Genomic DNA, 23500 nt, shown 5'->3' with positions numbered 1-23500 from the left:
TTGCTGATGATACAGCCAACTCTAACTGCGATGTAGATCATCAATCTCTAAAACCAAATCTCGAATTATCACTGAGAAAGGTGCTTCACTGGTTCCATTGTAACAAATTAGTTGTCAACTCTTCAAAGACTCTTTTTATGGGTTTTTCAAGAACTTCTACTGTAGTACCAGCGTTACAAGAGGTTGAAGTCACATTTGGAGGTCGAGTAATAAAAATAAATCGAGTGTAAACAACTCGGTATCTTGGAGTCATTGTTGATCAGAATTTAAGCTGGACAGCTCACATTCTCTTGTTCATTCGTATATTAATTATTGTTCCATTATTTATTTCAGTTCGTTTCAGTCACATATTTCTCCTATTGTAAAGTTACAAAATAAAGCAATGAGAATCCTTAAGATGTTATTTTATTCCCCAGTTTGTCTTCCTGATAAATCTCCAACTAAGAGTCTTTACAGTTATTTTAATATCATTCCGGTTAGACAAATTTTAGCTTTTTAATGTATACTTTTCCGTGTCCGTTATCTAAAGGATCTGCAACCAAATTGTTTTAAATCATTTTTTCCAGGCCCTCCCTCAGTCCGACCATATAATACTCGTTTTCCTTTAAGTAAGCTTCCTGTGCCTTTCATTGTCTCCGAACGGTCTAGATTTTCGCCTAAAAATGTTATTACAAATTATTGGAACACATATGAATCTTTTTTTGATCAGAGTATATCGCTATTAACATCAAAAACTAAGATCAAAGCTCTGCTAATTAGTAAATATTAATTTGTGAGTAGCTCCCGGCCCTTCAGCTATTGGATAAATATTGAGAATAATTTTAATAAATGTTTTTTGACATTTTTTTTTGGTGTGAGATAGAGTGAGAAGTGTGATGACGTCCGTTTCTTCTGGGTTTGTTTGTTTGACTGCTTGTATTGTCGCCCGGCTTTCGAGCCAGTCTCCCTTACAGGGATGTTATGTGAATAGTTTGAATATGTATAGTTAAAGAATAATAAAGAACTTGAACTTCTAAAGCGCTTTTGTTGTTGCCTTTCGTGAAAAACAGCCAGACTCCTGTTTTTGTTGAGATCCTGAAATCCTTACCGATTTTTTTTCTTTTTAAAGAGAAAATCAGTACTGAAATCTACCCTGAATTTCACGAGGTTTTCATAAAATCTTTAATTTTTATTATTTTTCGAAACTAATCAATCTTTCCCTTCAGTATGAAACTATTTACTGCATCGTTAGTGTACCTTTTTATTTTGAGCATCCAGAACGGCTTTCTGCTTTTAAAATGCTTTACTGCGTCTATTATGCTTTCAAACGATCCCTCTTCAGAATTATCTGCTCTTTTCAATTTCATTTCTTTATATCTTTTTCTATCTCCCTAAACTACCATGTACATCAACTTATATGGAGTTCTTTTACTTAACAGACTAAATTCCTTCGCAATAATTAGACTGAAAGCAATGCTCTGGATATTTCTTACAGCCATTTCTATTCCTTTTTCTAGCAGGACCTCCAAAAGAAACAAGTTTAGAACTGTCATATATTTTACTTACAGTTGAAGTTCCCCGTTTTTTTAGTCAGTCTCTAGGGGGAAATTTTCACTTATTTATAAATCTTCCATTTTGAAAGAATTTTGCAGTTAGGTTAACTCATCCCTCCTTTAACAAGGATGAAATACACGAGGCATTATTAATGGGGTTTTAGCCCCTCAGTAGCATTTCGATGATGTACTTGTTATTCCCGAACCCAGTTATTTGTTTCTATGTCCAGGACAGATCTCTGAACTTCTTACACTTGGTTATAAATAAAACTTCAGTTTAAAAACCTGCATATCATAGGCAGCGCTGTAAAAAACGATGTTGACACAGTGTATTATTTATTTATTTTTTGGTTTTTCTTAGACCGCGGCACTTCCTATCGAAGAAGTTGCCTAAGAACTTTAAAAGGATCTCATTCGATTGGAAATTGAGAGAGCTAGTGCACTTTTAATAGTCAAGAATGATCTGCGGGTAACTAACCCCACTCCCACGCTCACCATTTCCCCAAACATTTATGATAAAATTTTGAAATAGCCATTTTGTTCAACGTAGTTGAAAAGCCGCAAATTATGTGTTTGAGTATGAGATCCCCCCCCCCCAATGCCCTCAGGACAAGGATTATAAGTTATTCCCTGAGGGCATGCAAGGTTTTTTTATAGAAAGCATTGTCCTAGAAACTTCAAGAATGGCTTATTCGATTGGAAATTCAGTGGGATAGTGCCCTTTATAATAGTCGAGAGTGCTCGTACAAAATTGACGATTTTCACAAATGGAAATAAATATTGTGTGGTCACCAGTGTTGACGCTTGCGACGGGGGAACTGCCCCTCTCCTGCTTGGAAATTAGGGTTACATTAATGTCTTATTATACCGCTTTACATCTACACTCTTTGAATGCTCAAAGATAATAATATTTCTTAACCTCTTACTGTACTCAATGTCACTACTTCCGCAATCCAATTAGATTCAGAGTTAAATCCAGTTTATGTCCTCACAGTTCAAAGACCAAATCAATACTGAAATGTCTGACATATAGGCCTAACTAGAATGCCTGACATTAAACAAGAGCTAAGAGCTCATATGGCACTTGTGACGAGGCAAGAAGAGCTAAGAGCCAAGAGATCATATGGTATAAGCTCTAACAAAATTCTATGAATCAATAGATTGATTAAAAAGGAAAATAAGAGGCTTAATACCGGTCAGGATTTAAAATAAGAGCTTTGAGTCACGATGTCCTTCTAAATATCAAAATTCATTAAGATCCGATCACCCACTCGTAAGTTATCAATACCTAATTTTTTCTAATTTTTCCTCTCCCTTTAGCCCCCCAGATGGTTGAATCTGGGAAAACGACTTATCAAGTCAAATTGTGCAGCTTCCTGACACACCTACCAATTTTCATCATTCTAGCACGTCCAGAAGCACCAAACTCGCCAAATCACTGAGCCCCTCCCCCAAACTCCCCCAAAGAGAGCAAATCCAGTGCGGTTCTGTCAATCACATATCAAGGACATTTGCTTATTCTATCCACCAAGCTTCATCCCGATTCCTCCACTCCAAGTGTTTTCCAAGATTTCCCCCTCCAACTCCCCCCAATGTCAAAAGATCTGGTCTGGATTTGAAATAAGAGCTCTGAGACATGAAATCCTTCTAAATATCAAATTTCATTAAGATCCGATCACCTATTCGAAATGATAAAAATACCCCAATTTTCACGTTTTCCAAGAATTCCAGTTTCCCCCTCGAACTCCCCCAATGTCACAGGATCTGGTCGGAATTTGAAATTAGAGCTTTAAAGCCCAAGATCCTTCTAAATATCAAATTTCATTAAGATCTAAGATTTTCATTAAGACCCTTTCGTAAGTTCCAAATACCTAAATTTTCAAAATTACCCCACCCCTAATTCCACCAAAGAGAGCATATCCGGTCCGGTTATGTCAGTCACGTATCTTAGACAGGTTTCTATTCTTCCCATCCAGTTTCATCCTGATCTCACCGCTTAAAGTATTTTCTAAGATTTCCGGTTCCCCCCCAACTGCCCCCCCCCCAATTACGCTTGATCCGGTTGAGATTTAAAATAAGAGATCTGAGTTACGAGGTCCTTCTAAATATGAAGTTTCATGAAGATCCGATCACTCCTTCGTAAGTTAAAAATACGTCATTCTTTCTAATTTTTCAGAATTAACCCCCCCCCCCCAATAGAGCGGATCCGTTCCAATTACGTAAATCACGTATCTAAGACTTCTTCTTATTTTTCCCACCAAGTTTCATCCCGATCCCTCCAATCTAAGCGTTTTCCATGATTTTAGGTTCCCCCACCCCAAACTCACCCCAAAGTCACCAGATCCGGTCGGGATTTAAAATAAGAGCTGTGAAACACGATATCCTTCTAAATATCAAATTTCATTGAGATTCGATCACCTGTTCGTAAGTTAAAAATACCTCATTTTTTCTAATTTTTCAGAATTAACCCCCCCCCCCTCAACTACCCCAAAGAGAGCGGATCCGTCCCGGTTATGTCAATCATGTATCTAGGACTTGTGCTTATTTTTCCCACCAAAATTCATCCCGATCCCTCCACTCTAAGTGTTTTCCAAGATTTTAGGTTTCACCCTCCCAGCTCCCCCCCCCAATGTCACCAGATCTGGCCGGGATTTAAAACAAGAGCTCTGAGACACAATATCCTTCTAAATATAAAATTTCATTGAGATCCGATCACCCGTTCGTAAGTTCAAAATACCTCATTTCTTCTAATTTTTCAGAATTAACCCCCCCCCCAACTACCCCAAAGAGAGCGTATCCGTTCCGGTTATATCAATCATGTATCTAGGACTTGTGATTATTTTTTCCACCAAGTTTCATCCCGATCCCTCCACTCTAAGTGTTTTCCAAGATTTTAGGTTTCACCCTCCCAGCTCCCCCCCCCCCAATGTCACCACATCTGGTCGAGATTCAAAATAAGAGCTCTGGGACACAATATCGTTCCAAACATCAAATTTCATTAAGATTCCATCACCCGTTCGTAAGTTAAAAATACTTAAATTTTTATATTTTTTCCGAATTAACGGGGCCCCCACTCCCTCCCCCCAGACGGCAAATCGGGAAAAAGACTATTTCTAATTTAATCTGGTCTGGTCCCTGATACGCCTGCCAAATTTCATCGTCCTAGCTTACCTGGAAGTGCCCAAAGTAACAAAACCGGGACCGACAGACCGACAAAATTTGCGATTGCTATATGTCACTTGGTTAATATCAAGTGCCATAAAAAGCGTCTCTATTGACTGATTTTTACAATGATATGATCTTTCAATATTGGCTGGAGTCGTTATCAATATATGGCTCTTATATTTGAGGGCAGCTAGCATTGTATTGGTAGTTGTGTTAACAGTTTGTAAATCGAAAGATTACAGAAAATAGTGGGGAAAATTCCATCGAACATCTTTTAACTTTTTCTTGAATTGTCTCCTGGAAGGATATACTATTAAAATCGAGTTATTGGGATAATTATTTTGCAGTCAAATTGTTATACAATTTTATGCGTATAATTTAATATCGATTACAATTTTTTCAGTTACTAGTTATTACGTGCAAAACTGTTGTATTTGCTTCCATATTGGATAGTTTATGTTACATCCTGGCACAGAAAAGGCCAAAGAAATGTGCCGTATTTCAGTGTGAGTAATGTGGTTTGTAATTAGTATTACTAATTTTTATGCTCTAGCCCCCTCATTCTTTATCAAAAATTTCAGGTATTGGAATCAAGGCCGTATCCAGGAGGGGGGAATGGTATTATTACTTAACACAACAAAAATTAATATAATCAAATTTCTGATAGTTTTTGGTTATTTTTGTAGCCCCTCCCAAAAAAAAATGCTGGATACGATCCTGCTTGAAATCTATTCAGGCAAGACTTTGATTGTATCTCAATGATGCTTATGTGGTAAATATTGCAACAACATTAAGCTGGTTCAAAGCCACTTAATTATGAAAGAGTAGTTATAATTTTGTGAAATTCTTCCCAATTAGGAATAAAAGCTTTGGAAATTCACGTAAAAATGTTTAGCCCAGAAAGTTAAACCAATCCCAATACTTATAAAAAGAGGCAGCTACAAAAAAAAATATAATCTGGTTTAAACCGAATTACACATAATGGGCAGCAGAATTAAACAAGACGGTGTAACACGAATCTTAAAAATCAGTGTAGCACGAATCTTAAAAATGTGTGTAACACAGATCTGTAACATGATTCCCAGATCAGTTAATGTTTATGAGTTTTTCCAGACATTTTGTCACATTAGGACCTATCCCCCGCCATAATAAGTGGAAATTGACAAGTATCTTCAACTAGCAGCTTCTAGTGGTTAAATCAGATCAGATTTATTGACACGAAAACTCAGTGAGCTACAGCTGTTCAAATGTGATGATATGAACAACGCTCCTGTTTTACAAAACTTCTCTAAAAGAATTAAAACGAAAAGATAAATAAACATAACCGTGTAAACAAAGACCCGTAATTCTCATAAAACTTAAATTTGTATTTGATTGTGATCTCAGTAAACTAATCTAACTCTTAAATTGTCCTAAAATCTCTGCTTCAAAATGATTTATAAAATAACTTTCAGAAAATTCCAAAGTATTCAAATGCATACTGCAAAAGGCCTTGGAGTGTTTGCTAGTGACTCTCAAGATGGTGGATAAAGTTGCCGAACCATCAACCCAATTGGATATTTAAAATAGTCCCTGCCTTGGACGATATATAATATTTCTCATCCACATTTTTTCGTAACCTTCAGGAATCTTCTCCGGAACTTTAGTACCCCCAAGAACCCTGATGAGAAGCCCCAATCTATATGGTCGATGAAATGGTGATTTTCACAATCTAGGTTATTATCAAACAGTTCGCAGTAACGAACTGTAGTAAGGAGCAAACCGGCTCAATAGTAAACGGAAGACTAAAAAACGGAATTTTGATACTAATAGATATATCAAAATAATCGAATTATTTTTACTGATTTCAAATATATAGGTTTCATTAAATTTAGTCTTACCCATCAAAAGATACGAGCCATAGAAAATTTGCCTTATTTTCGAAAATAGGGTCATAAAAGTCATAGAATCTTAACGGAAATTAAATAAAAAAAAAACAAGTTATTTCAACTGAAAGTAAGGAGCGACATTAAAATTTAAAACGAACAGAAATTACTTCGTATATGAAAGGGGCTGCTTCCTCATCAACACCCCGCTCTTTACGCTAAAGTTTGACTCTTTCTCTCAACTCTTCTTTTTAAAACAGTAAAAAACTTGATGTTTTTTGAAAAAGTTGATGAGGAAGCAGCCCCTTTCATATACGAAGTAATTTCTGTTCGTTTTAAGTTTTAATGTCACTCCTAACTTTCAGTTGAAAAAACTTATTTTTTTTATTTAATTTCTGAACGTTTTTGAATCAATGCATGTTTTGATTTTGGCTCTCCGCAGAGGAATAATTAAAAGGAAATTTGCATTTTTTTTTTTTTTTTTTTTTTGGCTAAATAGTTTTCTCATAATTTTCATCGAATGATTTTGAGAAAAAAAAGAGCGAGGGAGGAAGCCTAGTTGCCCTCCAATTTTTTGGTTAATTAAAAAATCTTTTTATTAGTAAAAGATATATGTAACTTATAAATTAGCTTACGTAAAGAATTTTTATTCTCATGTTTTTATTACACATATGAGAGGGTTCGCCCCCTCGTCAGTACCTCTCTCTTTACACTAATTCTTAAAATTTGTCCCAATTCATTAAGGTTGACTCCTGAATCACAAAAGCCGTAGAATAAATAGTTGACATTACTAAAAATACTTTAGCGTAAAGAGCGAGGTACTAGGAGAAGGAGATGAGCCCCTCATATGGGTAATAATTTCTGTTCGTTTTAAGTTTTAATGCTGCTCTTTACTTCCAGCTGAAAAAAACTTTTTCATATTTATTTTTTCATTGTTTTTTTTAAATAATGCAAGTAAATCCTGCGCTCCCTTCATGGAAATTTTCTTCCCCCATGACAAATTCCTCGATGGAAAGTTCCCTCAGTATATCCCCCTCTTCTCAACCCCTCCCCTCAACCAAAAAATCCTCCTGAAAACGCCTGTACACTTCCCAATAACCATTGCTATATGTAAGCACTGGTCAAAGTTTGTAACTTGTAGCCCCTCCCAAGGGGACTGCGGAGGAGTTAGTCGTCTCCAAAGACATAGTTATAAGGTTTTTCGACTACGCTGAATAAAATGACTATCTCAGAATTTTGATCCGTTGACTTTGGGAAAATAATTAGCGTGGGAGGGGGCCTAGGTGCCCTCCAATTTTTCGGTCACTTAAAAAGGGCACTAGAACTTTTCATTTCCGTGGGAATGAGCCCTCTAGCAACATTCTAGGACAACTGGGTCGATACGATCACCCCTGGGGAGAAAAAAAACAAAAAAAACAAAAAAAAACACACGCATCCGTGATCTGCCTTCTGGCAAAAAATACAAAATTCCACATTTTTGTAGATAGGATCTTGAAACTTCTACAGTAGAGTTCTCTGATACGCTGAATCTGATGGTGCAATTTTCGTTAATATTCTATGACTTTTAGGGGGTGTTTTCCCCTATTTTCTAAAATAACGCAAATTTTCTCAGGCTCTTAACTCAGGCTCAAGACTAAACTTGATGAAATTTATATATTTAAAATCAGCATTAAAATGCCCCCTTCATATAAAACGCCCCTTTCATATACGAAGTAATTTCAGTTCGTTTTAAGTTTTAATGTCACTCCTTACTTTCAGTTGAAAAAACTTATTTTTTTTATTTAATTTCTGAACGTTTTTGAATCAATGCATGTTTTGATTTTGGCTCTCCGCAGAGGAATAATTAAAACGAAATTTGTTTTTTTTTTTTTTTTTTTTTTTTTTTTTTTTTTTTTTTTTTTTTTTTGGCTAAATAGTTTTCTCATAATTTTCATCGAAGGCAAATTTTCTCAGGCTCGTAACTTTTGCTGACAAAGACTAAATTTGATGAAACTTGTATATTTAAAATCAGCATGAAAATCCGATTCTTTTGATGTATCTTTTAGTATCAAAATTCCGTTTTTTAGAGTTACGAGCCTGAGAAAATTTGCCTTATTTTGAAAAATAGGAGAAAACATCCCCTAAAAGTCATAGAACCCTAACGAAAATCACACCATCGCATTCAGCGTATCAGAGAACCCCGTTGCAAAAATTTCAAGCTCCTATCTAAAAAAATGTGGAATTCCATATTTTTTGCCAGAAGATATGGAATTCGAATATCTTTTTTTTTTCCCAAGGGGTCGTCGTATCGACCAAGTGGTCCTAGAATGCTACAAGAGGGCTCATTCTAACGAAAATGAAAAGTTCTAGTGTCCTTTTTAAGTGACCAAAAAAATTGGAGGGCAACTAGGCCCCCTCCACGCTCATTTTTTACCCAAAGTCAACAGATCAAAATTTTGAGATAGCCATTTTGTTCAACATAGTCAAAAACCATATTAACTATGTCTTTGGGGATCACTTACTCCCCCACAGTCCCCGGGGGAGGGGCTGCAAGTTACAAACTTGACCATTGTTTTCACACGGTAATGGTTATTGGGAAGTGTACAGACGTTTTCAGGGGGATTTTTTTTGGTTTGGGGGGGAGGGGGCTATGTGGAAGGATCATTCCTTGGTGGAATATGTCATGGGATAAGAGAAATTCAATGAAAAGGGCGCAGGATTTTCTAGCATTACTATAAAAAAATGAAAAAATAAATATGAAAAAGTTTTTTCAATTGAAAGTAAGGAGTAGCATTAAAACTTAAAACGAAAAGAGATTATTACATATATGAAGGGTTCTTCTCCTCCTAAATACCTCGCTCTTTAGGCTAAAGCATCTTTAGTAATTTCAACTATTTATGCTTCGGCCTTTATGATTCAGGGGTCATTGTTAAAGAATTGGGACAAAACTTAAGCTTTAGTGTAAAGAGCGAGGCATTAACGAGGGGACAAACCCCCTCATATACATAATAAAAATATAAGAATATAGAGATTTGTTACATAAGTTAATTCTTAAGTTATGTATATTTTATACTAATAAAAACGTTTGTTAAAATTATAAGTTCTAGTTGCCTTTTTAAGTAATCGAAAAATTGGAGGGCAACTAGGCCTCGTTCCTCATCCCTTATTTATCAAAATCGTCCGATCAAAACTAAGAGAAAGCCATTTAGCCAAAAAAAGAATTAATATGCAAATTTCATTTTAATAATATATGTGCGGAGAGCCTAAATCAAACATGCATTAATTCAAAAACGTTCAGAAATTAAATAAAAAAAACTAGTTTTTTTAACTGAAATTAAGGAGCGACATTAAAACTTAAAACGAACAGAAATTACTCAATGTATGAAAGGGGTTGTTCCCTTCTCAACGCCCTGCTCTTTACGCTAAAGTTTTTTACTATTTAATAGAGTAGAATTGAGAGAAAGAGTCGAACTTTAGCGTATAGAGCGGGGCGTGAAGAAGGGAACAGTCCCTTTCATACACGGAGTAATTTTTGTTCGTTTTAAGTTTTAATGTCACTCCTTACTTTCAGTTTAAAAAAAAATAGTCTTTTTTTATTTAATTCTTAAGGAATTGGGACATAATTTAAGCTTTAGTGTAAAGAGCGAGGTATGACGAGGTATGACGATTTGTAATAAAAATATACAAATATAAAAGTTCGTTACGTAATTTAATTTGTAATTTACGTATATTTATTACTAAAAAACGTTCGTAAAAAAAAAATAAAAAGTTCTAGTTGCTTTTATAAGTTACAAAAAAAATGTAGGGCAGCTAGGTCTTCTCCCCCATCTCTTTTTTATCAAAATCGTCCGAACAAAAATGTAAGAAAGCGATTTAGACAAAAAAAAATTAATATGCAAATTTTGTCTGATTATTCATATGCGGTGAGCCAAAATCAAAACATGCATTAATTTAAAAACGTTCAGAAATTAAATAAAAAAAAAAAATAAGTTTTTTAACTGCAAGTAAGGAGCGACATTGAAACTTAAAACGACAGAAATAATTTCGTATATGAAAGGGGTTGTCCCCTCTTCAACACTTCGCTCTTTATGCTAAACTTTTTATTGTTTTAAAAAGTCGAGCTGTGAGAAAGAGTTTAACTTTAGCGTAAACGAGTGGGACGTTGAGGAGGGGACAACCCCTTTCATATAAGGAATCATTTCTGTTCGTTTTAAGATTTAATGTCACTCCTTACTTGCAGTTAGAAAAAAACTAGTTTTTTTATTTATTTTTTCAATACAGACAGATGCTGGAATAACATTTGATTGCTTACATTTTCTTTCTTTGTTGCAGGCTTTGGCCAGGTTAACCAAACGCGGGATATACTTTTATTTTTGGTGGGGGGAGGTAGGCTTTTATTCTTGTCTCGAGAGGTTTGCCGGCTCGATAATTTTTTCGACTGATCTATATGGAAATAAAGGAGAAAAACACAAAAGGCAAACAGTGCCCAGGCCAGAGGGGCTATAAGCATATCCCACCTCCCCTGGCTATATTTTCTAACCCTCCGGCTCCTACAAGATTTTGTAAGCCCGAAAACCTTAAAAATTCGTCCTAGGCCATTAACACGTAAAATAGACTTTCATCCTCAATGTTTTCTTAGCCTGAATATTATCATTATTTCACAATTTGCTACAAACCCACCAAAAAAAATATATCGACCAGAAACAGCAATTTTCATTAATCTATGCAAAGAGGAAAGTTCACTTAACTTTCCTCTTTTTGAAGATGGCCTAAAAAGATAATTTTCAAATAGGCCTGCCAAATAAATTTTCATTTTAATGTGATTTCTTGTTTCAAATGGAACTTCTTGCAAGCATTAAACTGTTAAAATTCAGTAAAAACTAAATAAAATTCAGTAAAACTAAATAAAATTCAGTAAAAACTAAATAAAATTCAGTGAAACTAAATAAAATTCAGTGAAACTAAATAAAATTCAGTGAAACTAAATAAAATTCAGTAAAAACTAAGTAAAATTCAGTAAAACTAAATAAAATTCAGTAAAACTAAATAAAATTCAGTAAAAACTAAATAAAATTCAGTAAAAACTAAATAAAATTCAGTAAAACTAAATAAAATTTAGTAAAAACTAAATAAAATTCAGTGAAACTAAACAAAATTCAGTTAAACTAAGTAAAATTCAGTAAAACCTAAGTAAAATTCAGTAAAACTAAATAAAATTCAGTAAAACTAAATAAAATTCAGTAAAACTAAATAAAATTCAGTAAAAACTAAATAAAATTCAGTAAAAACTAAATAAAATTCAGTAAAACTAAATAAAATTCAGTAAAAACTAAATAAAATTCAATAAAACTAAATAAACTTCAGTAAAACTAAATAAAATTCAGTAATTTCTAAATAGCCTACCTTCCTCTCTTCCTCTCGTGTTGCTTCTAAGTGCTCTTCAATAGCATCCCAATCGATTTCTGGCAAAGAAGTGTCCAAACTGCTGACATCTAACGAACGTATAAAAAAAAAATTACTGAGCTTTAAATTATAGACCGAGACGAAAACAAAACGAAAAATCTGTCAGGGACTTTCCTCCGGTATCAAAAATACTACAATTTCCTCAGATAAAAATAAATACAGAAAAATAAATGACAAACTGGATTAGATGGCAAATAAGTTCTTTCCGAATTTGGAAAATCCCAATACGAAACTTCAAAATACGTATTTTAGAGCCACAAGTTAAAGCTAAAGCTAATCCTGCGTTTATTTTAAATTATCTTTAAAATTTTAACAAGTTAGAAGAACTTGAATGTGTTATCATACTTGGTTCATCATAATGAAAAAAATATTGCATCCTTAAGGCCGTGATTAAGTGAACTTGAAAATACCAAGGTTCAAAATTGAAGTTAGGGTAGCCTTTTGTCTCTCAATTCTCTAGAGACCATCGATTGTCAAAACCCTTCAAATAGCACTTATTCATTGGCGGAAATAGCAGGTTAATTGTACCAGCTTGTCAATCTGATCTCTAGGGGTGTTATCGGCGAGCTGAAACGATTCTTTCCGGCAAAATTTTTTTCAAAATTTCAGGTAGCTGAAAATATTCTATGGGACTGTTCGAAAACAGGAAAGTACATCGAAAAATGGTTGCAATTATCTTACAGGTTATTGTCTTCTGCTCATGATAGTACTGATTCAGTTCTAAAAGCATTATCCTTCATAGAATAAACTTTTGAAAAAGAGCGAGACATTTTCTAAGATTTCTAAGCAATTAGAGGAAATAGAGCAAAATCCTCGCAAACATTTTGTAGCATCTTCTAGAAGCTACGGCCTGATATTAAAAGCGGTATTTTCCGCCAACGAATTCTTGAGTACTTTTTAAATATAAAATTTCAATTTTAACATGGATTTCCGAGTTCCATCAGTTCACTTAATCGCGGTCTTAAATACACAGGTAATCTTCTGCACGCCTCAATACGTTGATATTCTCACAGTATACCATTCCATGGTGATAATTACGTAACCAAAGTACAATCTTTCGCGATTATCCAGCAGTCTAGATTATAAAAACTATAATAGTATCCAAAAACTATCAAGCCATATAAAACTTTGTGATAATTTTAGATTATGTTAAACAAAAGAAGAGACAGAGAAATACCGAGAAAATAAGAGACAGGAAAAAATTTACCGGAAAATTAGGGGCTATCAGAGAGAAAAAAAAAATATTATGTGAGAATGATAAATTGTAAAGATAAATTTAGTTAAAAGAAAAAAGTTTCTTTAACTGAAAGTAAGAAGCAATATTAAAACTTAAAACGAACAGAAATTATTAGGTATATTAAGGGAGTCACCCTCTCGTCAATCCCTCGCTCTTTACGCTTAAGTTCTAATTTTGCTCCAATTCTTTAAGAATGACTCCTGAATCACAAAGGCCGTTTAATTAGAATTAATAGCTCCTTTAAAAGTGCTAAAAAAAAACTATAGCGTAAAGGGGGAGGTATTGACGAGGAGGCGACCTCCTCCTTATACGTGATAATTTCTGTTTGTTTCAAGTTTTAATGTTGTTCCTGACTTTCAGTTGAAGATCCTTTTTTTTATTTAGTTCCCCGTCGTTTTTTAAATAATTCTGGAAAATGTGGTTCCCCTCCATGGAAAATTCCCTTCCCCTATGAAAAAATCCTCCATGGAGAGATCCTCCCACGTAACCACACCCCTCCACCCCACACGGAAATCCCCCTGAAAACGTTTGTATACTTCCCAATACTATATGTAAACAATGAGCAAAGTTCATAACTTGCAGCCCTTCCCCCGGGGAGTTTGGGGTTTAAGTCATCCTCAAAGACATAGTTATTAGATTTTTGGACGATGTTGAAGAAAATGACTGTCTCAAAATTTTGATAGAGTGATTTTAGGGGGAAAGAGCTTGGGGAGGGGACTAGCTGCCCTCCAATATTTTTTGTCACTTAAAAGGGGCACTAGAACTTTTGATTTCCGATCAAACGAGCCCACTTTCGACCTTTTACGATCACTGGTTCGATATGATCACCCCTAAAAAAAAGAAAAAACAAACATCAGTGGTCTTTATTCTGGCAAAAAATACAAAATTCTGCATTTTTTACACATAGGAGTTTGAAACCTCATTTGTAACATTTTTAGTATGCTGAATCTTATGGAGTAATTTCCATTAAGATCGCTTGATGTTTTGGGGCTGTTTACCCCCTTTTTCAAAAATTGGAAAAATTTTCTCAGGCTCGTAAATTTTTTATGGGTAAAATTAAATTTGATGAATTTTACATATTTTGAATAGGGAGCAAAGTTCGATGCTTTTGATGTATCAATTGTTATCAAGACTCTGTTTCTTAGAGTTTCGGTTACTATTTAGCCGCATCGCTCCTTACTTTCAGTGTTGGTTACCACGAATTCTTTGGTTGAAGTTAGGAAAGATAGAAGTAGATTATCGTTATCACGCTTGATTTAGCTCACCCTTATATTTAAAGTATGACACACCTGAACAAAGTATGACACAGGTTTACCATGTCATGTCGGCAGCCATAAATTCTTGATTTATTTTTAACCTGAATAAATGCGGTCCGATAGCTATGGAATGCTACAAAAAGTATTACTTTCTGCAGCAAAATGCTACTTTTATCAATACTTTACGCAACATGATAGGAATAGGTCATCACAATACTGGCAATAGGTTAAGGTCATTTAAAACGAGTTTTCCTATCTCTTAAGCCACTTGTACCTGCAAATGACCCAGCTGACGCTTGTGCTAAGCCCACCTGGTTTTCCCCTTCATAAGAAATTTGCTTTATGACATATGCTATCTTTTTTTTTATCTTTTTCACAGAACAAAGTTTTATTTTAACGCTTAAGAAGCTCGCAAAGAGGCCGCGTGAATGAAAACTTTTTCTTTATGATTGAATATGTATATAAGGATTTTACCAATGATTCTTCCTCCAAACTATACCCCGACCCCAATCTTCCATGTCTTTTTTTGTTGATTAGAATGATATTTATATTTTCTTTCGAGGGGATTTTGATCTTTCTTCGGGTCCAATTTTTATATAAATAGTAATGAAAGCTGATCCTAGCAGCAAGCCCAAAAGGTCGGTGCACACCCCTGCTACAATAGAATCACCTCTCATTTGTTTTATATGTTGAGCCTAATTTCACCTTTTAATTCCGATTTTTATTTAGATCATAATGGGAACGACACCTAGCATCAATCGTGACAGATCTTCACATATCCCTACTATAGACGAATCACATGTTATTTATTTTATAATTTTTTTATTCTAATTTTATCTCTCTTCAAAAAATTCTTGTTTAAACACTAACGAAAACAACTCCTAGCAACATATACAAAATTTATACATACAAATCCTTATATTTTAATGTTCTTTGGTATTGCAGGATGTACCACTCTCCTCAATTTCTTTTTCTCAACTTGGCACCAGGTAAGATTCACAAAACAAAGGTTGGGCAACAGAATAGAACTCAAGACCTCGAAACTTAGGCTTAAATATAAAGGGAAGGGATACAAGAATAAGGATAGAAGAAACAAGGGCGATTACCCCTCCTAGCTTATTAGGAATAGATCGCAAAATAGCATATGCAAATAGAAAATATCATTCCGGTTGGATATGGGCTTAAATTTGTTTTCAACAAGTAATGCTTTTGCAAAGATAAGTTTTTGTCTGAAAAATATTAGATTTTTTCTGAATATTGCAATATTGCTTTGAACATATTTTTTCTCCCAAGGGTCCAAAATAAACACTTTTCTGGGTCTCAATGGTGTGGCCAATTGTGTTGTTGCTACTACAATGAATCATACAATATTGTGCAAAATTTGGGGTAGTTTTACACCTGTTCTTCAAAGATGCTCTTAATGCACCAACAAAGTTGGTGGCCAACTTTGTTGGTGCTACTTTGGGTAGTAAAACTACCCAAAGTTGGGTAGTTTTACACCTGTTCTTCAAAGATCTCTTGATGCACCAACATAGTTGGTGGAGTTTTGTTTTTATCATTGGTAATGATTCGCGATAAACTTAATCCTCATCTCCTTTATAGCGTACAAAGTTCAATAAAAGCATATAGGCTAGTTGTTGGCAATATGTTAACTATGCAAGACATTTAAAATTCCTGTTAATCGCCCCCCCCCAAAAAAAAGACATCCTTCTCACATCCCTGGCTTCAATTGTCAAAAGTAGTCACCGAATGGAAAGTTGAATGTGCAAATTGGATTTTGTATCCAAATTACGACTACGTCCGGTAACTTCTCAAGTTTCTGATTGGAACGGTTCCTGGCTGGAATGTTTGAATTGGCAATCAACAGAATCCTTTTCTAGTGGGTTTGCTGACAAAATAAGACCGATTTACAATTTATCATTCAAGATCCATAAGGCTAGCTTTGTCTATGTAGAGTAGAGTTAGCCTAATCGAGCTAGATGTCCTAGGTCTTATTTGTGGACATTTAAGGGGAACTGTTGACACTGATACTAAGCCTGTATAGTCACTTGGAAATTCATAAATATTCTCTAGTTTCAAAACGAAAAACACTTCTCCTTCCATTACAAGCCAGGTCTTTTGATTAATTAATTCAACTAAGCTATCATATCAAAGTTTGCTTTTAAAAAGCCTACTAAAAATATATATCTCTAATTAGTTCAGTTTCAAGTCACTTTTTTTAATTCATGCACAGATAAGTCTAGAATCTATGAGTTTCTTCTAAAAATAAATCAATTTTTTTCAAATGAAAATAATGATAGTTAAATCTAAAAGCAAAAAGGGGTATTCCTGCACATGAGGGGGCTACAGTTTGATGCAAATGTTAATAAATAAACCCTTCCCTTCTGGGGCCATAATGACAAAAATTGTATTTTTAGTCTTGTGCTAGAGCCAAGGCCGTATCTAAGCTTTGTATTGGGGGGGGGAGTCCCTAACATCCTTGCCACCCAGTTCAACAAGGGCTAACATTAATCCTTGTACTTTTTGGTCATAAGGTGTGCAACTAAAATTCCATTATTAATAGAATGTTGAAGTCATAAATTTCAGTGAAATCCGTTCATAGATCAAGAAAACCAGTACATTTGGATCTACGAAATAATTTCTTTTAACTTTAGGGACTTAATCCAAAGGCTCATAAGTTCTGACCCCTATTAAATGATGGTATCTTTATCAAACAGTCCCTTTAAACTATCACCCAAAGTTGATAGAATACGGAAGCTTTTCAATACAGCTCTAATTAGAATTTAAACTGTTAGCGCTACAACCATTAGAGTGGTGGTCCTTGGGCAAAATAAAAGTTATGCAGAGCACAATAGCCACAAGCAGAATTTGTATTTATAATCGTTAATATTTCAATGAGTACAACAAGACATGTTTTTGTAAACATTTAATCTGTTATTAGAGCTAAATTAAGAGTCATTCATTATTACTCACTCAAGGAACAACTCCCGTTTCCAGTTTTTCAGTTTACTCCTTGTTGTCAATCTTGGCTAGATTGATTTTTTAAGTTTTTCTTACGAAAGTAAAGAGCAAAATTCAAGCTTAAAAAGAACAAAAATTATTGCTTCGCAGATTGCACAAGAAGTATTTGCAAAACTAGTTCAAACAAATTGACAAGTGATATTTTCTCATATCTGCAGAATTCTAAAACCTAGTGCTTTACTGAAAACCATGGTCGATTAAGGTTTTTTTTTCAATTGTAATTGTATACTATGTGTTATCTACGTCATGGCTAGTGACAGAATATTTATAGCCTTATAAATAAGTCTTTTATGGACTTCTCTGCTTCTAAGAAAAGACCTTGTTTTTGGGGGTCGGTTTGGTGTTTTCCCGAACATAAATGTTTCGCTAAACAAAAAAAAAATGGTACAAGTTCTGCGTATATGGTTATCAATATATCAACATATCGGTATATTTATGATATATCGTATAACGGATTTACACGGTCTTTATAATAGCCTTTATAATGGATTTATATGATCACTGTGTATCGAAAGGTGAAAAGTGGCGCAAAATAGCCAGACACTTCCCTTTTATTCTCTTTCTTCTCTAAACAAAGCATTGTCTGTCGTTTTCTATGCAGTTCCATAATTACAAGCTCTGTTGTTCCGAATATGTTGATTGTAGGGAATGATTTTGGTTTCAGACGGCCCTCTTATGAAAGTACTTATTTCAAACAAGAATTGTTCATATTTGCCTCCAATTTCTTTGGGCCAGAGAATTAATGTTCTTTCTAGCTCAACTGCAAACAGAGATGTTTTAGTAAATGCTTTCTTATTTTGTGCCTGCTGACTTAATTGAGAGAGCAAATAGGCTCCTTGGATTAAATGCTAAGGAAATATCAAGCAACATCTTTATCTTTTTCTGTTACTACGAGACCTGAGCTCCTAATTTTTCTGGTTTCCTAAATTGGCTTTTGGGAAATAAAAAGCAGAGTGAAAATGAATACAGTGTATAGGAGGTGAGCTGATTCCAATTTCAGGTTGAGAAATGGGAAAAATTAGAAAGGAAATTCCCTAATTTTCACATTTTCACCATAGGGTCATTAGAAAAGTGTATCAACTGGGGAAAAGTTCACGGCAATGAACGGTAAGTAAAGGGTTATCCTGGTAGAAAGAAGAGAAACTCTAAAACCGGATTTCCGAGAAAGTTACATATCCTACACAATAACTGGCAATGTCAAAAAATTTACAAATAAATCATTTTGCAGAAAACCTGTTTATTTTAGTATATAAATGAAAGAGCGATGTAAAAATAACAAAATAGGCCGGGCTATCTGAGTCAAGTATTCGACTATCAGGGTCACGGGTTCGATCTCAAGGATGGGTGTTTTTTTTTTTTTTTCTGTAAAAATTACACACTAACTAAGAATACCTTCCTTTTGGATTAAAAGTTGCTTTTGTGGAGCAAAAAAAAAACAATGCTAGACTAATGCCCGTGCACCTGAATAAAGGATTCGAAGGAAAGGCATGGGCTGGGATCTTTCCTCTTCGTAATTGAGCATTTGTGAAGTTATTTCATTTTACGTATAGCTTTCCACGGCCTGTTAAATGAACAGATCCACCTTAATCACTGAATTCAACTGAGAAAAACGATCGAAGCAACCCATGCTGTCTTTTCATATTGCAGTCTTTAAAAAAATATTTGATTATTAATGCAAGTCCGATTTCTAACAACGATATCTACTAAGCTTCAAATTTTTGGTTTTCGTTTTTAAAATTTTGAATGGTTGTAATCCCTTGTTAAAATATATACAAATATTTTTGCAATTACCTGCCGCCGGGCGGCTGCACTTGGCGCGCGGCAGACTTCTATAAATAGATTGTCGCTTGTTTTCTAACCGTTGATAATTTACTATTTTTTCATACTAAATATTTTTAAAGATATTTGATTATTAAAGCAAGTCTGATTTCTAACAACGATATCTACTAAGCTTCAAACTTTTGATTTGTTTTTAAGGTTTTTGAATTGTTGTAATCCTTTGTTAAAACATATACAAATATTTTTGCAATTATTAATGTTTGCTCTTTATGCAATTTAATGTCTTTTCATACTGTATCTGTCCAAAGATATTTGATAATTGAAGCTAGTCAAATTTATAACAACGATATGTGCTAAGCTTCAAACTTTTGGTTTTCTCTTTTACAGTTTTTGAATTATTGAACTCCCTTGTCAAAATAGAGAATCATTATTTGTAATAATTGCAAATTTTGGTTTTTTGGGCCTTCCTAATGACATTTTAAATCTAGTTGCGTTCAAACCAGTAATCTTAGTCGCGTAGCGAATGTATTTTATCTAACAAACAAAAAAACTAATTTTAAAATTTTCAGCTATTTTTCTAGTTTGAATTAAAGCATTAAAATTATTGTTCAGGCACTGCAAATATTTTTGCAGTTTACATAATAAGCTAAGCGATTCTGAACTGAACTTAAAAATTTTTAAGTTAAAAGTAATTTTAAGTCAATTAACATTTTCAAGTTAAATTTTTAAGTTAACTGAACCTAAAAAGAAAAGAAATTGGGTAATGGTATTTTTCTCACAACGATTTCTACTAAGCTTCAAACTTTTTGTTTTTAAGGTTTTTGAATTGTTGCAATCCCTTGTTAAAATAAATATATTTTTTATTTAATTACCAGTTTTTTGCTATTTCTGCAATCTAATGTCTTTTCATACTAAATTCTATTCAAAGATATTTAATGATTACCGTAAGTCCGATTTCTAAAAATCGGATTCTCATTGATTCTCATGTGGATTCTCACTGTCGCTTGTTACCTAACCGCAGACAATTCGAGAAAATTTGCTGTCTTTTCATTATGCAGTCTTTTCGAAGATAGGTGATTATTCAAGCAAGTCTGAATTCTAACAACGATATCTACTAAGCTTCAAACTTCTGGTTTTCTTTTTTAAGGTTTTTGAATTGCTGTAATCCCTGTCAAAATATATACAAATATTTTTTCAATTACCAATTTTTTACTCTTTAAGCAATTTAATATAAGCTTCTCCATACATGAAAATCTTAAATTGTCCACAAAGTGTCACAACTATGACAAGGTCATTGTCACTAAAGTATATAAAAATAACGTTACTCACATATTTTTTATCCTAAAATTAAGGGTCTTAACGAGTTTTATCAAACTTATGACTTATGCAGATCGTTTTTTATAGGCCAGACTATCCCAGGATGCCAATTTTCTCGAAAAAATATGGAGCCGTTTTCGAGAAAAAATACATACATGCATATATACACAATTATTGCTGGTTTATAACGATAGTATACACACACACACACACACACATATATATATATATATATATATATATATATATATATATATATATATATATATATATATATATATATATATATATATATATATATATATATATATATATATATATATATATATATATATATATATATATATATATATATATATATATATATATATATGTATATATATATATATATATATATATATATATATATATATGTGTGTGTGTGTGTGTGTGTGTGTGTGTGTGTGTGTGTGTGTGTGTGTGTGTGTGTGTGTGTGTGTGTGTGTGTGTGTGTGTGTGTGTGTGTGTGTGTGTGTTTGTGTGTGTGTGTGTGTGTATTGCCTATATTTTTTAATTTTTTGTGTATTAATTAAAGTTTTACCTATATTTTCATTTTCTTTTAATTATAAACCGAATAGCAGCGTAGTCTTCGAAGTTATTAAGTTTTTTTTACATAATAGAAGCACTTCTTAATTCCGTAATGACATATTACGATTTTTCTTTACCTTTTATGCTATTAACAAATTTCGACATACCTATTTCCAGTGAATCCTTGCGACAGGTGTCAATAAAATGACTTCCATAATCACTAACTTCATTTTTGTTATTATTATTTCCGTCAAAATTATTGTCAGTGAAGGAAGGCTTCTTTATTTTCATCAAATCAGTCTTTGTAAAAGTATCTTGTTCATCAGCTGCCTCACGACAAAGGAATAAAATATTCTTTTTATCCATTATTCGGTTTTCTTTCCACATGCCACCCTTTACTTTTTCTTCAAAGTCACAGATGAAAAATGTATTAGTCTCCTTCCATTCATTCACAAGATATCCTTGGCAGTTACAAAATAAACACGAGTCATTCTCTAAGCTCGATTTCTCACCGGCCCCGAACGAGTCGAAACTCGACTGGTTCTCATCTATGTTTTCAACTGAGACATCGTAGCTTGGGCAAGGGAACTGCATTAGTTCCAATAAAAATCCAGAATCTGGAGAGAGCATGTCCAAACCAGAATCAGGACTTAAACAATTCTTGGACATGTTCAAAGCAGCTGAAAAAAAAGTTTAAATCTCGTTTATAATTTTGGAATTGATTAAATTGTAGACAGTGGCGTAGCTAGGGGGCAAGGGGTTACACTTATCCTTAGGTGCCACCTCTGTTGGGGCCTCTTTTTTTTAGTCTCGGGGCATTTGAATACAAAAAAGACGAAGACATCCTAAGGGGCCGAGTTTGCAAATTTCCGGGATGTCGGAGGGGCCAAGTGAACCTCAAACCCTGACTTGGGGCAGAGAATACAGGTGAATCAAAACACACTATATATATCAGGCTTATCAAAATAGCATATCTGCAGAGGATTCTTCTAAGGATACTCGTCTTTGATACTCGTTTAACTAACCGTATATAAAAATTAAGCTGTGCAAACAGTGTAGTTTGGTCCAACTTTCTAAGGCTACAATGAAAGAAAGCTTAAGAACGCTAGGCTACGTTTTATGGATAAGGGATGACATATTCCCAAAGATTACTGGGGGTGTTATATCCCCCTCTATATTTTGAGAAATACCTTTTTAGGTTGTTTTCAATGAGGATTGTCTGTTTTTGCTGTTTTAATCCAAAAATTGCCCCCCCCTCCGTGTATTTTGAAAATAAGTTTTGCACCTAGCCCAACATCTTGGGAATTGTTAGTACTATTAGTAGTATGTCTGCAATATCTTGGGAACGCACCAAAGGGAATGGAATATCTCGTGAACGGGATCGGGAATGGATCAGGCCTGCATTATCTCGGGAGGGGGCCAAAAAGAATAAGAGATGGTTTTTATGGGAAGATGGTAAGGCGGCCAAAAAACTTTGTTGTCTTCGATCAGCCTAAAACTTTCTACATTATAAGCCTCTTCGGGACTTGACCTATACAGGATGAAGGAGTGAGGCAAATTAAAAGACAGTATGTGTATCTGGATTACCTTAGTAGGGTATATGAAATGCCTCGAGAGCGGCTTTGGGAATTAAGTTGAAATTTTCAACTCATATTTAGGACGGGTTTTCTCCCTCTGGCCTCAGTAATAGCTCGGTACTTACGCTATAGTTTTTAAAGCACTTTCGAAAAAACCTTCTTAACAAAATTAAGTGACCCTTCTGTCTTAGGAGTCCTTCTTAAGGAATTTGGACAAAATTTCAAACTTAGCGTAAAGAACGAAGTATTGAGGAGGGGCGTCCCCCTCATATACGGAATAATATCTTTTCTCTTTAAGTTTTAATGTTGTTCCTTGCTTTCAGATGAAAAAATATGATGTTTTTTTATTTAATTTCTGACGGCTCAATAGCAACCGAAATTCTAAAAAATGGAATTTTGATACCAATAGTTACATCAAAAGAATCGCATTTTAATACTGATTTTAAACACATAAGTTTCATCAAGTTTAGTCATACCCATCAAAAGTTACAAGCCTGACAAAATTTGCCTTATTTTAGAAAATAGGGGGAAATACAATAAATAATGACGAAGACCACACTGCCTTTCCATAATACATCAACAAAAGAGAGAATAATGAGGACTTTTTTCCCAAGACAGTGAACCAACAAAACCTATTTGAATATTTCGGCCCTATATCTAAGGGCCGTCTTCAGCAAAGAAAAAATAAAAAACAATAAAACACTTGCAATAAAAGTTCTCAGTTAAAAATCCATTTTCTATT

General features: G+C 34.1%; 2 protein-coding genes across 3 annotated transcripts in view; one reads left to right on the top strand and one right to left on the bottom strand.

Moving 5' to 3' along the window:
* Positions 1-23500, top strand: part of LOC136037231 (uncharacterized) — a 44561-nt gene that overhangs the window by 8003 nt on the left and 13058 nt on the right. The window lies entirely within an intron of this gene.
* The window catches only part of LOC136037230 (schwannomin-interacting protein 1-like), a 112501-nt gene that overhangs the window by 82354 nt on the left and 6647 nt on the right, over positions 1-23500 (bottom strand). For both annotated transcript variants that reach the window (XM_065719838.1, XM_065719836.1), the window contains exons 2-3: positions 21349-21861; positions 11945-12033 (exon numbers count right to left, since the gene is read on the bottom strand). In XM_065719838.1, coding sequence (XP_065575910.1) covers positions 11945-12033; positions 21349-21850 — 591 coding nt within the window. In that variant the 5' untranslated portion in view covers positions 21851-21861. The remainder of the gene's footprint in view (positions 1-11944; positions 12034-21348; positions 21862-23500) is intronic.

The sequence above is a fragment of the Artemia franciscana genome, chromosome 16 (assembly GCF_032884065.1).
Source record: "Artemia franciscana chromosome 16, ASM3288406v1, whole genome shotgun sequence".
NCBI lineage: Eukaryota > Metazoa > Arthropoda > Branchiopoda > Anostraca > Artemiidae > Artemia > Artemia franciscana.
This window is presented reverse-complemented; position numbering and strand designations above follow the sequence as displayed.